Genomic DNA, 16,804 nt, shown 5'->3' on the forward strand with positions numbered 1-16,804 from the left:
TACTGACAATATTGCTGTAAAATGTGTCACCTTAACCTCAAGGTTATATGATCGTGACCTTGCCACCAGGGCCAAAGATGCAAAGAAACATATTGCTGACTCAACTGTCATAGCTTCATAATGGTTCATGCCATGTATGATGAGATTCTATCAAGGGTTGAGGAAATATTTGCTAATGAAAACTGCAACCAAACCTTGATGATAATGATGATGCCACCACTGCTATACAAGTAATTATCATTTTGCGCTCTCCACTAACATGGACTTGATAGCAGAAGTAGTCCTACGTCACATGCTTGGCGGCAGTATGTGCAAAAGTATGGTTTTAGTATCACCATTTCTATTTTCAATATATGAAAACAATGAGAAGTTACTTTCAAGCAGTGAGAATGAGGCTTGGTTGAAAGTATACAATGAGAATTTATGTATTCATCACACACTGCAAGCAAAACAGACTACCTATTATGCACCAATTACCTATTAGCATATCAACGTCTTTAAAATGAACTATCTACTATACTCATCATACTAATTGATATATCAATGTCATCAAAATTAATTATCTACTATAATCATCCAACTAACTTACATATCAATATCTTCAAAAAGAATTATCTACTGTGCCAATCTGACAAATTAGAATATTGACTTTTTTGAAATGAACTAGCTATGCCCGTCCTACAAATTAGAATATCAAATTCTTTAAAATAAATTATCTCTTGTGTTCCAATTACCCATTACTATATCAACTTCTTCAGAATAAACTATCTATCATGCACCACATACCAATCAGACAGAAGGACAACCTCTTTAAAATAAACTATCTGTGCTCCACTCACCAGTTAGCAAATCAGCTTTGTTAAAAATGAACTATCTACTGTGCACACATCAAAGTCTTAAAAATGAACAATCTAGCAAAGTCCACTTACCCATTAGCATATCAACGTCTTAAAAATGAACAATCTAGCAAAGTCCACTTACCCATTAGCATATCAACTTCTTAAAAATTAAAGTTTTAGTTGTATATATTTGCCCATTTTTAAGCATAACTTGAAAATGTGTACAGACTGGGTACTAAGTTACAATAACATAACCTTAGATTTGTTATGTAGTGAAAGCTACCTACCATAAATGTTCAATTCCCATTCTCAATAGTATGTCAAAAAAACAGAATGTAAATAATTACATGATTATTCACATATAACTTGCAAAATGATTGTTTAGTAGTTCACTGAGATTTCAAATAAGAAGTAATTGATTTTGGTCTATCCATTATCAACTTTATAAAAGTTACACAAATATTCATGTAAATGACAGTAAGTGTATTACAAAATTAATCATAAATTGTCCTGCTCTTTCAAAAGAACCAGGTAAAATTGTTCTGTAATTTTTTGGGACCTTTTGCAACATATTTTGTCAATAGGCAGAACATCCACTATGTCACAAATGTACCCTTTCCGAGCTAAAAGGTGTTAACCACATCTTTGGGTTCACTATAACAATAAAAAATGATAAAATGTCATCTGCTTGCCATTATTAAGATTTGTACAAGGCAATGAACTGGTGTTGCAATGAGAATTTATTTTCCTGAAAATCCTGGAAAGCAAAAGCTGCTGGGTGGCCTGACAATGCAGCTTAATTTGTTGCTGACACAAGACATGTGTCTGAATTAGTATCTTGGGAAGGAAGGTCTTAGAGATAAAAGATGGAGAATGTCTTATCTGACTTCCATCCCACCGCTTAAATCATGGCATCCATGTGGCAACTGCCCTAATATCATGATATGATATGCTCATGTGTACATTTCTTTTAAGCTGAATGGAAAACCTAACAGATCAAGGACAAAAATATCTGAGCAGAAGAATTTTCCCATCCTTCTTTGAGTTGTAAGAACAAGTGAGATCTTCATTTCTAATCAGCTTGGCACACTTCAGGTACCACTTGAATGCCCTTATGGGGCCATGATGATGCCCTTGAAAAGAAGGGTTCTAAGAAGAAAGTGGTTTTGAGATAAAATACTGCTACCCCATGTGCAGGAGTCTGTTCTTAGCAATGAAACAAGGGGCCATCATTAGGGAAACCAAACCATAGTTCAGATTGACTTATAAGGCATCAATTTCAGTAACTATTATGAAGATCTGAGTGGCTTACATTTTTATGGTGCCTTTTTCAACCAAATTAGAACCCACTGGAGGTTCAGTTTTGGACAAAGGGACAAAGTCTTTGGTCAGAACAACTTGAAATATGGCTAGAAATCAGAGTGGTATTTGTTTTGTTTTCACCTGTCTTCCATGCATGAGGGTAAAATGTGTCTGAACTTGTGGAAAGGCAGTCCTTGATTGACTGAAACTAACTTCTTGAAGAGCAATTGGAGGAAGTGTGTGTGTGTGTGTGTGATTTGGATTTTTAACGTAGCTTTAACAATTTTTCAGTCATATCACTACAATGTCTGGAGTGTGGCAGTTTATAGTGATGTCTAGCACTGGGGCATCATGACACAGACATGTAGCATGACATCCCACCCAGTCACGATATCCTGACACCAGACCGACCAGTCCTAACACTAACCTCTTAATGCTGAGTGACAAGCGAGGCAGCTATTAGTACCATTTGTGTAAGTCTTTAGTATGACTCAGCCACGGATCAAACACACAACCACCCACATCCTAAGCAGATGCTCTAACCACTAGGCCACTGAAGTGGTCAACTGGAGGAAGTTAGCTACATGAACTTAGGCAATCATGGAAGACATGTTTCTTTCATCGCATCACTGGGAGACAACTTTCCATTTTTCCTCCTAGGCTTTCAAAATGGGCTTGTGTGATATAAGGCTGACATGCTCTTCATTATTTCTGGGTTGGTATGGAAAATCTGCATGTGCAGTTCTTTCACCCAGCTAGGAGAAGGTAGCATTTTCCTGGGAATCTCCAACACTAGATCTGATATGTCACTGATTCATGATTTCCCAAGGTCTAAACGAATTCAGATAACATGATTTACAGCCATGAATAAAATTTATAAAAATATAAAAATTATAAACATTAGTGAAAACCACTCACCAGACGTTACAAAAATTATAGGTATACATAAGAGAGACTGGCACCATATATAACCTTGCTTTAAACTGTTTTACATCTGGAAGGAGACCCTAATTTCAAAGTTAAGGATAGATGCCCATACTTTCTCTTGTTTTACTTACTGCATTGTATTCTTTATTGCTCACTTTGTTGCCCTGGTAGTCTAGGAGATAAATCATCCCCCAGTGTGTGCCTAGGGCTAGAAACTGAAAGGAAAACAAGATGTTAGGTTGGCTGGTCTGTTCTTTACCTGGCTGGTTGGTTTTAACAGCACTGCAACATAGAACTGGCTACATTATCATAAAGAAATGTGACCTCAAGTAACTTTCCCAAGAACACGCTGAAAGTGTTGATCTAGGCTGACCTGGCTTTGAAACAAACTGGCAATTCTTTGTATAGGGGTTTCACAATTTGTACCTCCCCTTGAAAACACCAGAGGGCATCTCGGTGCAACTAACTTCTCGATAGTTCAATAAACTAAGATGGCAGATGTAGATCAAGAAAATGTGACAGACTGCTCACATTCTGCAAGCAGGATCGATATTTCACTATCTTAAAAAGAAATTCTATCAATATTTGATCAATTGTTTTAACATCTTTTTTTCCCCCACTAACTTGTGCTGCTCCCAGCTTTCAAATAAATATTCTCTGCCTATTTCAGAACTTCATTATCTTTCCATTACTACCTTAGTCTCTAGGTGGTATTATTTGATTGTGCAAAAGTGTATCGCTGCATAAAAAGTTCTTGCAATTTATCTCGCTTGAAGATTAATGAAAATATGTTTATTTTTTACAGCTTCAATCATAGTAGTTAATGGAGGTTGAACGACAACGAGAAAAAAAATGCTAACTTCTAAAAGGTTCTTTTATTATTGATTTAGACTGTTGCTTTTCTATTAATGTCCATTATATTTTTCACGAAATAACTTTGAGTTTTTTCAAAATGCACAAATGTCAACCATGCTTGAACAGACAGGTGCACGTACGAATCTCCTTGATGATTATTTTAAATTTTATTTCCTTGAACGGTTGGAAATTTTAGAGTATACAATTTGGAGAAATATCGATTTTAGTCACACTATGCATGTACATGTATATGACATTTGTGGCTCTCACCTATCTGCCTGTCTGTCTGTATGTATGTCTGTCTCATTTCATCTGGTGCATGGGTACGTATATCCTCGAATGAATGTGTGTTCGCATATGTATATTACGTTGTTGTTGTTGTTGTGGGGTTTAACGCCATTTTTCAGCACACGATAGGCTATACATGGCGGCCAGTATTAATGGTGGAGGAAGAACCCGGGAAAACACCGGAAAGAACCACCAACCCACGAGAAGCTACTGGCAAGCTTTCTCACATATCCACATTGGCTGAATCCTAGACTCGAACCGCCGCAGCCAGAGGTGAGATGGCAGTGATCCGTAACGAAGAGCGCTTTAGACCACTCGGCCACTCGGGGCCCCCTGTATATTACGTAAACATACATCTGGTTAAAAACGAGTATAAAATGATACTAAGATAAAAAGAGTAACTGATAGATAAAGACAACAAATATGAATATTTGTGTGTATACATTTATTATTGACTTGTAGAGCATGTTCTTACAAAGAGTCTTTTTTGGAAACTTTTACATCTGGTCAAGTGGATCAATATTGATTTAAAAGGCTAACGAAAGTAATAAAACGGAATCTGTGAAATAATTGGATCTTTAAAATTTACAAATCTGATGCAAGAAAAGTTAAACAGAATTAAATTAATTTTAAGAAGGCTGTTCTAGATGAATTTGCTGGTGGCAATCACAAATGTTATCTAAAGACCCCAGCAAATTTGAGAGTTATTACGTGTCAGCATAAGCAAAGAAAAATCATGCTGAAAGTTATTGCATGTATGGTCTGATACATGATGTTTCAAAAGTTGTACGATATTTAAACCCAAATATGAATAAATATTCCATCAGCATTAATTGCACTCCTTTATCATTATGATAGCTAATGTAATTATTGCTTTGTTAAGTTCCTATGAATACATTAAAATACTGTGTTCCATTTTTTAAAAAAACTTTTCTGGTGTAAAATATTCAGCATTACAAATCAGCTGACATATCAAATTCGTGTTATAATTTTCTTATCGAACTTGTGTTATAACTTTCTTAACTCATGTTATAAACGAACTATTAGTCTTGCAAAAGTAACTGTGAAAAAAGAATATATCAACACATGAAAAATGCAAATTTCTGAGATTGTTTTCGTTAAAGTTATAAAACCAAAAATGTGCAATAATTGTTTAAAATCGGAGAGCAAAGTGAAATATTCCGTCAAATGTATCTGAAATTATGGATAATGAATCTATATCAGGTGTGGACAGTGTATTTAATTTAAAAATTTGATATCATTTAAGTATGGAAAGTAAATATTATTTAATTATCTGATATAATGTAAGTATGGACATTGAATCTAATTATCTGATTTAATGTCTATAATTATTCTCCTAGTATGAACAAAAGATGACTGACATATATAATTGATTCATTAGTTTAACCATAATGATCTGTAGTACAGCTAAGATTCCTTCCTTTATTGACTTTATGTTTTGCTAATCAAATGTAGAACGGTGAACTATCCGGAACTGGAAATTTTTTGTGGGCATGCGCATTGGAGCTAAGGGAGGTAATTTTAGGCAATATGATCAGTAACTCCGTTGCAACCATGAAACCCCCTATATCAGCAAGAAGCTCTAGTAACTAAACTACATTTGCTCCAAGAAGAAGCATATGTTTAACACTTTCATCAGCAATTTCACATGCAAGATGATGAAAACTTTAATTTTTCATCTTATTAACATTAAAGAATGCAAAACCTTACTCAGCAGACACCTCCACCTAAAGGACACCTGTTCATAACAGAATGCTTACGAGTCCTTTCATTTGTTTATAATTATGTGTAACCTCTTTATAAAGGACACCTGTTACTTTGTAGTCCCTTGTGTCCTTTACAGAAGGTGTTACTGTATTCAAATATTATAAATAAGAATCAAATTCTATTTTTTCCCCAAGAAAATGTCACTTTCAAAATTTACACAAATCATGACAATATTGCATATGGGGATAATAAAAATCATAAAAATACACTCTTACTATCATTTAAACAGACATTAAATTTATGCAATGTTCACAGTATACTGAGAATTCAGACCTTAAGGGATATGTTCAGAGGCAAAAAAAATTATTCTAAAGAAAAATTATACCAATGTTTGTTTTTGAAAAACAAAATATTTTTAAAAAATTATTGATAAAAGAATTGTTATAAATAAAATGGTGTAGTATTATTAGGCAACATAAGTATTTTACAAAAGCTACTAATAAATTATCATGGACTTACTTGTTAAAAAAATAAACTAATTTTGAAAACATAATGAAAGTTGATTTGTTTCTGCATTTAAGTTGCTATTTAGCAGGCCTGTACCATAATCTCCCAAAATGACTCTGATGTTACTTCATGTTTTTAATTTCATCTTTTAAAATACATATTTTTACAAACAAAATAACACCATGCAAAATAACATTTGCAAGGAAGTGCATTTTAGTTTAAGAAATTACTGTCAGACATACTATATATACTTTCCAATAAAACTGCCATGAAAAGATGACAAGTCAAATCTATTTATAATTCTTGATGAGTGTTCTAACAGGGAATTTAATTTTCAGATATGTGAGCAAGCGGTGTCATCTTTCACTTTCCCTATGGGACATTCTTTCCAAAAACTATGGCATTTTTTTTGGCCTCCACAGAACATGTTCTTTCAATGGCAACAATTCAATTATCTATTCTGTTGCGTAAACAGACAACAATGTAGATTATTTTCATGTCATATTAAAAAACAAAAAGTCAAAAAATAATCAAGACTTAAATGGAAAATAATACATACTTCAAAAGGTTATGTGGTGACTTTCAAGATGAGGCAGAGGGAAAAGACTGAGGGAAAAAGGGAGCTTAATGATAACAGACAGGACACAGGGCATGAAGAAGAGGCAGCTTGTAGCAACAAAGATGGCACCAGGTGCAGTGTAATGAGCAAAGGGAGACAACTGGTGACTGATTAAGAGCACCAAGAACAGAAGACAGAACAGTTGGGGCAGTGGGAGAACACACATCTAGCTGGATGATGGTTAATTATCAGCCTATGTACAGATTCACTAGAAGTAAATAAAACATGGGGTTTTCTTATGATTTCAAAACCTTTTCATGAACAGCCATGCAGCTAGCACAGTCCTTGGCCAGAATGTTGGATAGGTCATTGGTGACTCTGTCATACTTCAGGGTAGGCTCTACATCCTGAAATAAAGAGAATATAGTAACAGTCATGTTGAAGGTAATAAAGACTACCAGAATGGGAGTCCAGCTATACTCATGTATAAGCTAGGTCTAACTACAAACAATACAGACCCTGATATACAATAACACAAATGTACCAGAAGATCTGGGTTCATAATGTTTGTTCAACTAATTTATTGATTACTCCAAACAAACTGTACTGACACACATGTGCCAGCATAGTATTAATGGCAGACATGGGCCTACTGTATATACCTACTTATAAGTTGAGTCAAACTGCAAATGACAAAGATCTTGATCTGCCATAACTTACTATTCCTGCAGATCAGGGTCTATGCTGGTTGTTCTAATTACTACTCCTACCAAACTGCACAGACCCAGATCTGCCACTGCATTATATATGTGTTGGCATATTTGGGTCCATGCAGTTTGCAGTTAGGCTCATCTTATAAGTAAGTATATATGATTATGATATGCAGTTGGACCCATCTGGCAAGTGAGAATTAAAAGACTGGCATGAGACATACCTGATAAGTAATATAAAAACAGGTAAAGGTAGAAAGTGATTCCATATTTGTCTCTAAATGATCTTCCAACCCATCTCTGGAATTATAAATTAGCTGAACACCTGAAGATAAATATTCCAAACTACTTAAAAATCTTTTCATTTAGTTGCAACATAATGATGTAAAAATTCATAAACTGAACAGCACCTGCAACAAACTATTTGCCATAAATTTCATCTCTACCAAATCTATGTTTAATATTCTATTCACATCAAAGCTATGACATTTTTTTGCAATACTGTGTAATTATATGCCACAGATAATACAAATATGAGTGACGTAATATTTATAGAACAACAATATTATGACTATATGAATTTCCCTTCCTAAAAGAATGATAAGGTTAGACCTTTTTCACAAAAAGTTAGTTTTGAAAAGTTGTCTCTCTGATGGTGAAGATGAGCTACATGTGTTTCTTCCACAGAAATAACATGGAGTTTTAAACATACATCTGCTTAATAACAATAACAAATTTCTGTACCATTTACCATTTACATGTTTGACTAATATGCTAGAAAGACATTATAATACAAAGCCAATTAATTACCTCCTTTAGATTTTCTGTACAAAAAACATTCAAGTTACATGGTATTTCTGTTGAAAAACTATATACTGTCCTCTGACATGGCACTCATGGGGAGATATCAACCTTTTTGTTCAAAGAGTCTGCTGTAAGGCTGCAAGTAGTTATTGTTTGATCGGGTGGCTGGTTGGTTGGTTGATTGGTTGGCTGGTTGGTTGGTTGGTTGGTTGTCTAACTGTGGTTGTTTGTCTAACTGGCTGGTTAGTTGGTTGGCTGGTTGGTTGGTTAGTTGTTTGGCCAATTGGCTTTTAATGGCACATTCAGCACTTTGGCTATAATATGATGAGGAAATGAGAGTGAACAACCTTTTCCAAGGACAAAGAGGCAGCCAACATGGGGTGGGTATCACACTCACAACCCTCAAATAACAAGCCTGACACTCTCCCAAATGAACTAATGCAGTATAAAGACAACTGTTCAATGAAAGTGTCTTTACCTGTGGGTATCTAACTTACAAAACTTGTATTACAAGTCCAATGCTCTACCAACTGAACTACTGCGAAATTAAACAAAGATTCCATGAAAATGAGTCTCACCTGGATTTTTTTTAAACCCACAAACTTAGATTATGAGTCTGGTGCTCCACCAACTGAGTTAATGCTGCAAAAAATGAGGGTTCTATGGTACAGTATGTCTCACCTGTTGGCATAGAAACCACTATCCCTGCATTACAAGTTCATTGCACAACTGAGCTACCCAAGCCAAAAGACAAGGGTTTAATGAAACAGTGTGTCCCACCTGTGTGCATTAATGCCCAGCACTCTACAAATTGAGCTACAACTGATAAAAGAAAAGAGTTCCATGGAACTCTTTGTCCCACCTGTGGACATCAATGCCCAGTACTCTACAAATTGAGCTACAACTGCTAAAAGAAAAGAGTTCCATGGAACTCTTTGTCCCACCTGTGGGCATCAATGCCCAGTACTCTACAAACTGAGCTACAACTGCTAAAAGAAAAGAGTTCCATGGAACTCTTTGTCCCACCTGTGGGCATCAATGCCCAGCACTCTACAAACTGAGCTACAACTGATAAAAGAAAAGAGTCCCATGGAACTCTTTGTCCCACCTGTGGACATCAATGCCCAGTACTCTACAAACTGAGCTAAAACTGCTAAAAGAAAAGAGTTCCATGGAACTCTTTGTCCCACCTGTGGGCATCAATGCCTAGCACTCTACAAACTGAGCTACAACTGATAAATGAAAAGAGTCCCATGGAACTCTTTGTCCCACCTGTGGACATCAATGCCCAGCACTCTACAAACTGAGCTACAACTGATAAAAGAAAAGAGTGCCATGGAACTCTTTGTCCCACCTGTGGGCATCAGTGCCCAGTACTCTACAAATTAGCTACAACTGCTGAACGAAAAGAGTTCCATGGAACTGTTTGCCCAACCTGTGTCTAAATCCAATGCTGTACCAACTAAGTTTCCAGGGAAAAGAAAAGGGTTCCATGGAACAGTGTGACTCACCTGTGGGCATCAAACCTGCAATCCTTGGATGAAGAGTGCAGTGCATAACCAATTAAGCTATCTCTACAAAAAGACATGGGTTCCATAGAAGAGCACATATCACCAGTGGTATCCATTGAGTGATCACTGAAGTATGTGTCTGACTCAAATAACTACCATGGCTAAAAGGCAAGAGTTCCATGAAATGTAAACCATATTAAGATGACATAGCTTTCTGCATAATATGCATATGAGACAGAAAATCCTAAAGTCTCAGGAATAAAATACTAATATGCATATGAGACAGAATATCCTAAATTATCAGGCATACAGTACTAATATCAGTGACTAATATGCATATGAGACTGAAATTCCTAAAATATCAGACATACAGTACAAATATGCATATGAGACAGAAAATCCTAAATTATCAGGCATACAGTAATAATATGCATATGAGACAGAAATTCGTATTTGTATCAGGCATATAGTATATGCGTATGAGACAGAAATTCCTAAAATATCAGACATACAGTACAAATATGCATATGAGACAGAAAATCCTAAAATATCAGGACACAGACTTCAGGCATACAGTAAAGCTACACTAAACTTTCATTTAAATATTACAACTGGTAGAAAACATACATGATATTTTCAAAACCATTCATATTGAACCTTAATAACAATGATGTTGCCAGGTGGAAAAATCGTAACTACAAGTATGTCATTCTCTTCATTCACAAGCAAGACATAAACACTTACATCTTCTGATGAATCTGTCTCTTCTTCACTCTCTTCCTGACTGCCGTCTTCTATCATCTCTACCATCTCAGTGTTCTATAAATTAGTAAACAAAAATAGAATATAAAATAATTTTCATCAAAATTAATAAGGTTTCTACAAATTAGTGCATATAATCACTTATAAGTTGGGACAAACTGCAAGTAAAAAAGATTCTGATCCGCTTTAGCATAATGCACCTGCATATCAGAGTCTCTGTTCTTTTGATCTACTGATTATTCCTAACATATTGTACAGACCCACATCTGCTGGCACATTATGCAATGGCAGATCAGGGTCTGTGCAGTTTGCAGTTGGACATGATTTATAAGCGAGTACTGATTTATACTATGATACATAATCTGATAACCTACTGTGTCTGGTCCCAGCATATTAAGCTTGTCAAAATTTCCTCCAAAAATTTTAATTTTGGGAATATTCTTTGTATTGCTTGGTTGGAAGCATTGCTTTTTTTCCCCATAGAACATTCAGCAGGTATCAGGGATTAAAACACTGATGGAGTCTAGAACTTTCCATAAAGGTCCTTTAACTCAGTCATGACTTGTGTTTAAAGAATATTTACAGATGTCAAATTTGTGGTTTTCTACAATTTGAGGAATTCCTTAACTCTTTTTCAAAAATAAAAATCGTATTCATTTGTTAAACTCTAAAACTAAAAAGTAATTTTGCATCCTTTCCACTATTTCTGCCTTTGATACAAATAACAATATTGTCTGAAATATGATAAGGAGACACTGTGAGAATTTTTTGTAAAACCAGGCCCAGTTCAATTAATACATTATTTCTCCCAAGATAAGCTTAGTGGGAGTGTCTTGTAAATTTTAGTGAAACTAGACCAGTTCAGTAATTACAATACTTTATTTCTCCCAAGTTAAGTTTATGGGTGATGCCTTGTAAATTTTAGGGGCTTATCACTAAATATGGATTTTTTGAAGAAATATTTGCCCAAAAATTTGGTAAAAGTAAGGGATTAACTTGTCATCAGCGAATTAAGGGCAGTCACAGCCAGTCTGACAACTGTCTAAACATTCCATTCTGATGCGGTATCATCTATGTGGGGCTGCAGTGATCTGATACTGCAGTTAGTAAGTCATGCTTTGCAATTAGGAACCCTTTGTATGGACTGTGAATGATATTCACTGAGCAGCAACATTTGCCTTCAACCAGTGAGCCTTTCCCAGATTCTTTGGAGTACTGGTAAATTTTGGATGGCAATGAAGCAAGTTCTTCTGGAGATTCTTTGCTAATAATGTGAGCTGGGGTCTATTGGTCTCAAGTGTTAGGACCTTCACCCTTTGATAATAAATGCGAGTTGGGGGCTATAGGTCTCAAGTGTTAGGACCTCCACCCTTTGATAATAAATGCGAGCTGGGGTCTACAGGTCTCAAGTATTAGGACCTTCACCCTTTGATAATAAATGTGAGCTGGGGTCTACAGGTCTCAAGTGTTAGGACCTTCACCCTTTGATAATAAATGTGAGCTGGGGTCTACAGGTCTCAAGTATTAGGACCTTCACCCTTTGATAATAAATGTGAGCTGGGGTCTATAGGTTTCAAGTGTTAGGACCTTCAACCTTTCATAATAAATGTGAGCTGGGGTCTATAGGTCTCAAGTGTTAGGATCTTCATCGCCTGATGACACCCATGTGATCAGTTGTGATGTTTGCTCTGCTTTAGGGGTGATAGCAGGGAACCAGGAAGCCAGCTGATATTTGTTCTTGCAAAAACAGACTCAAACAGCTTTTTTTTTTTACTATTTCTGCCTTTCTTCCTTAGTTCTGAGCACTGAGATAACCCTTAAAAAAATTTACCCTTATTTTAACATCATAATTTCTTTAGACTCTTTTACTTAATGACTTTTGTTTACAATTATGATATATATTTCTTTTTGTTCTTCAGATATCTTATTGAACTTTCTGATATTGGATTGCCTCCACTGACATCTCATTGCCTCTTCTAATATTTTATTGCACTTTCTGATACCTTATTGTACTTTCTGATATCTTATTGCCTCTTGATATTATACTGTATTGCGTCTTCTATCTTATTGCACTTTCTGATATCTTTTTGCCTCTTCTGATATTATTACTGCCTCTTCTGATATCTTATTTCCTCTTCTAATATCTTATTGCACTTTCTGATATTGTATTGCCTCCACTGACATGTCATTATGCCTCTTCTGATATCTTATTGCCTTTCTGATATCTTATTTTCTCTTCTAATATCTTATTGCAGTTTCTGATATATTATTGCCTCTTCTGATATTTTACTGCCTTTTCTGATATCATATTGCTTCTTCTGATATCTTATTGCCTCTTCTGATCTCTTTTTCAGGGTTTTCCTTATGACCCAGGAGCTGGGTGATTTACCTGGCTACTTTTACTTTACATCCAGCTACTTTTAAAAAAAAACAACCTGAATGCCCATTGGGGGAGGTTCCACAAACCCCCCAACTACATGTATTTTGGCAACTCACCCTCAAACTTTAAATTTAATAGAAGACCCTGTTATTGTACTTCATGCTGCAATCTTTTGAACATGTTTCTATAATATTTCATCCAGGTTGATCTTGACTTTGAATGTGCTGACTTCACATTTGCATCATGATCCAATCTACATATATCTGTAAATTCGCAGGTGGGTAGAATTAGTTCTGGCTGTCTTCTACTTCTTCTTTGCAGGGACATGATTCTTGTTGCACAAATTAATACCTAGCAGTGGCTTCAAGTCACAGAAATTTACTGCTGAAAAGCTAAACTATATCATTAAAAGAGTGCCTAATTTTTTTACTGATGACTGTGTGGATTCAAACAATACCACTGGTTAAGGAGATTTAGGACGGCATGAAATTTTCAACAGTCTCTTTATCTATCATAGTTCTAGTCAGTCTGTTTCATTCTTCGTACATGTTGTTCTGTATCACTTATGCATCAATAAACCATAATATTTTCTCAGTGAGCAAAACAAATATTACTTTAAGCCATAAGGACCATTACCTTTGACCTTCTTACTCCAAATCAATAGACCTCTTCAATAATTTAAATACAAGCCCAACATAAACTCTAGTCAAGGAATGTGATCTAAAATTAATAAACGTTATTGTGCAAAATCCATTTTTTTCCTTTAAAGTCACATTGCCATTGATCTTTTACCTTTTGACCCACATGTCAACAGGCCTCTTTCTTACCAAATATGGAAGTCATCCACAAACTTTGGTGAAGGCACATACATTTCTGAGCAAATTCCACTTTTATTCTTTCAAGCACAGTGACCTTGGTGCTTGACCCCAAATTTAAAAGCTTCTTCCTTACCCCAAATGCAAGTTATCCACAAAGTTTGGTAGTTGTAAATGACAGAGAACTCAAGTTATTGTGTGGAAACGATATTTCTTCTTTCAGACACAGTGACCCTGGCATCTGACCCTGAAACTGACACTGTTCTTCCGTACCTAAAGTGCTAACTATCCATAATATTTGGTATATGAGGATGGTGGACAACTGGAGATACTGTATAGTAACAAACAGATGGCAGACATCATACCATAATATGCTCCACCATACAGCAGGCATATGAAAACTGTCTCCTCCCACGTGCTACATTTACCCAAGTTACAAACTGCTACACTTTTTTAAATTACTCTTTACAAAGAATGATTACAATAAAATGCTATATTCCCACAGAGACTTAAAAGTATATTTCAAATAATACTGTATTTACAGTTTGATTTATTCCAGTAAATATCATATTAAACCATAGACTTGTCTTAATATGCACTCACTCCTCTTACAACTCATAAAAATATAGTTATTTCAAAATACACTTGTCCTAATAAAGCATGCCTTGTAAGTAGGAAGCAACTAGTAAGTCCACCTATTATGATTTTCTTGGAAACTATCACACCACATGCTATTGTCCCAATATCTTTCTTGGAATCTACACCACATGATGTTGTTCCATCACCTTTCTTGGAATCAACCACACCATATGCTGTTGTCCCATTATCATTCTTAGAATCTACCACACCACATGCTGTTGTCCCATTATCTTTCTTGGAATATACTACAACACCACATGCTGTTGTCCCATTACCTTTCTTGGAATCTACCACACCACATGCTGTACTACCATTACCTTTCTTGGAATCTACCACACCACATGCTGCACTACCATTACCTTTCTTGGAATCTACCACACCACATGCTGCACTACCATTACCTTTCTTGGAATCTACCACACCACATGCTGCACTACCATTACCTTTCTTAGAATCTAGCACACCACATGCTGCACTACCATTACCTTTCTTGGAATCTACCACACCACATGCTGCACTACCATTACCTTTCTTGGAATCTACCACACCACATGCTGCACTACCATTACCTTTCTTGGAATCTACCACACCACATGCTGCACTACCATTACCTTTCTTGGAATCTACCACACCACATGCTGCACTACCATTACCTTTCTTGGAATCTATCACACCACATGCTGTACTACCATTACCTTTCTTGGAATCTACCACACCACATGCTGTACTACCATTACCTTTCTTGGAATCTACCACACCACATGCTGCACTACCATTACCTTTCTTGGAATCTACCACACCACATGCTGCACTACCATTACCTTTCTTGGAATCTACCACACCACATGCTGTACTACCATTACCTTTCTTGGATTCTACCACACCACATGCTGTACTACCATTACCTTTCTTGGATTCTACCACACCACATGCTGTACTACCATCACCTTTCTTAGAATCTACCACACCACATGCTGTACTACCATCACCTTTCTTGGAATCTACCACACCACATGCTGTACTACCATTACCTTTCTTAGAATCTACCACACCACATGCTGCACTACCATTACCTTTCTTGGAATCTACCACACCACATGCTGCACTACCATTACCTTTCTTGGAATCTACCACACCACATGCTGCACTACCATTACCTTTCTTGGAATCTACCACACCACATGCTGCACTACCATTACCTTTCTTGGAATCTACCACACCACATGCTGCACTACCATTACCTTTCTTGGAATCTACCACACCACATGCTGCACTACCATTACCTTTCTTGGAATCTACCACACCACATGCTGCACTACCATTACCTTTCTTGGAATCTACCACACCACATGCTGTTGTCCCATTACCTTTCTTGGAATCTACCACACCACATGCTGCACTACCATTACCTTTCTTGGAATCTACCACACCACATGCTGCACTACCATTACCTTTCTTGGAATCTACCACACCACATGCTGCACTACCATTACCTTTCTTGGAATCTACCACACCACATGCTGCACTACCATTACCTTTCTTGGAATCTACCACACCACATGCTGCACTACCATTACCTTTCTTGGAATCTACCACACCACATGCTGCACTACCATTACCTTTCTTGGAATCTTCCACACCACATGCTGCACTACCATTACCTTTCTTGGAATCTACCACACCACATGCTGTACTACCATTACCTTTCTTGGAATCTACCACACCACATGCTGCACTACCATTACCTTTCTTGGAATCTACCACACCACATGCTGTACTACCATTACCTTTCTTAGAATCTACCACACCACATGCTGCACTACCATTACCTTTCTTGGAATCTACCACACCACATGCTGCACTACCATTACCTTTCTTGGAATCTACCACACCATACCTTTCTTAGAATCTACCACACCACATGCTGCACTACCATTACCTTTCTTGGAATCTACCACACCACATGCTGCACTACCATCACCTTTCTTGGAATCTACCACACCACATGCTGCACTACCATTACCTTTCTTGGAATCTACCACACCACATGCTGCACTACCATTACCTTTCTTGGAATCTACCACACCACATGCTGCACTACCATTACCTTTCTTGGAATCTACCACACCACATGCTGTACTACCATTACCTTTCTTAGAATCTACCACACCACATGCT

At 36.5% G+C, this 16,804-nt stretch overlaps 1 protein-coding gene across 4 annotated transcripts in view; it reads right to left on the reverse strand.

Annotated features, from left to right (window-relative positions):
* LOC149779341 (vacuolar protein sorting-associated protein 41 homolog) overlaps window positions 1-16,804 on the reverse strand; it is a 248,459-nt gene that overhangs the window by 221,898 nt on the left and 9,757 nt on the right. For 2 of the 4 annotated variants that reach the window (XM_089939958.1, XM_089939957.1), the window contains exons 2-4: window positions 10,775-10,849; window positions 7,317-7,412; window positions 3,200-3,283 (exon numbers count right to left, since the gene is read on the reverse strand). In XM_089939958.1, coding sequence (XP_089796084.1) covers window positions 3,200-3,283; window positions 7,317-7,412; window positions 10,775-10,849 — 255 coding nt within the window. Of the gene's footprint in view, window positions 1-3,199; window positions 3,284-7,316; window positions 7,413-8,525; window positions 8,834-10,774; window positions 10,850-13,288; window positions 13,951-16,804 lie in introns of those variants that run through there. The other 2 variants (XM_089939960.1, XM_089939959.1) reach the window with 2 other exon arrangements.

This window comes from Sinohyriopsis cumingii, chromosome 17 (genome assembly GCF_028554795.1).
Source record: "Sinohyriopsis cumingii isolate HCF-2022 chromosome 17, ASM2855479v2, whole genome shotgun sequence".
In the NCBI taxonomy this organism is placed as follows: domain Eukaryota; kingdom Metazoa; phylum Mollusca; class Bivalvia; order Unionida; family Unionidae; genus Sinohyriopsis; species Sinohyriopsis cumingii.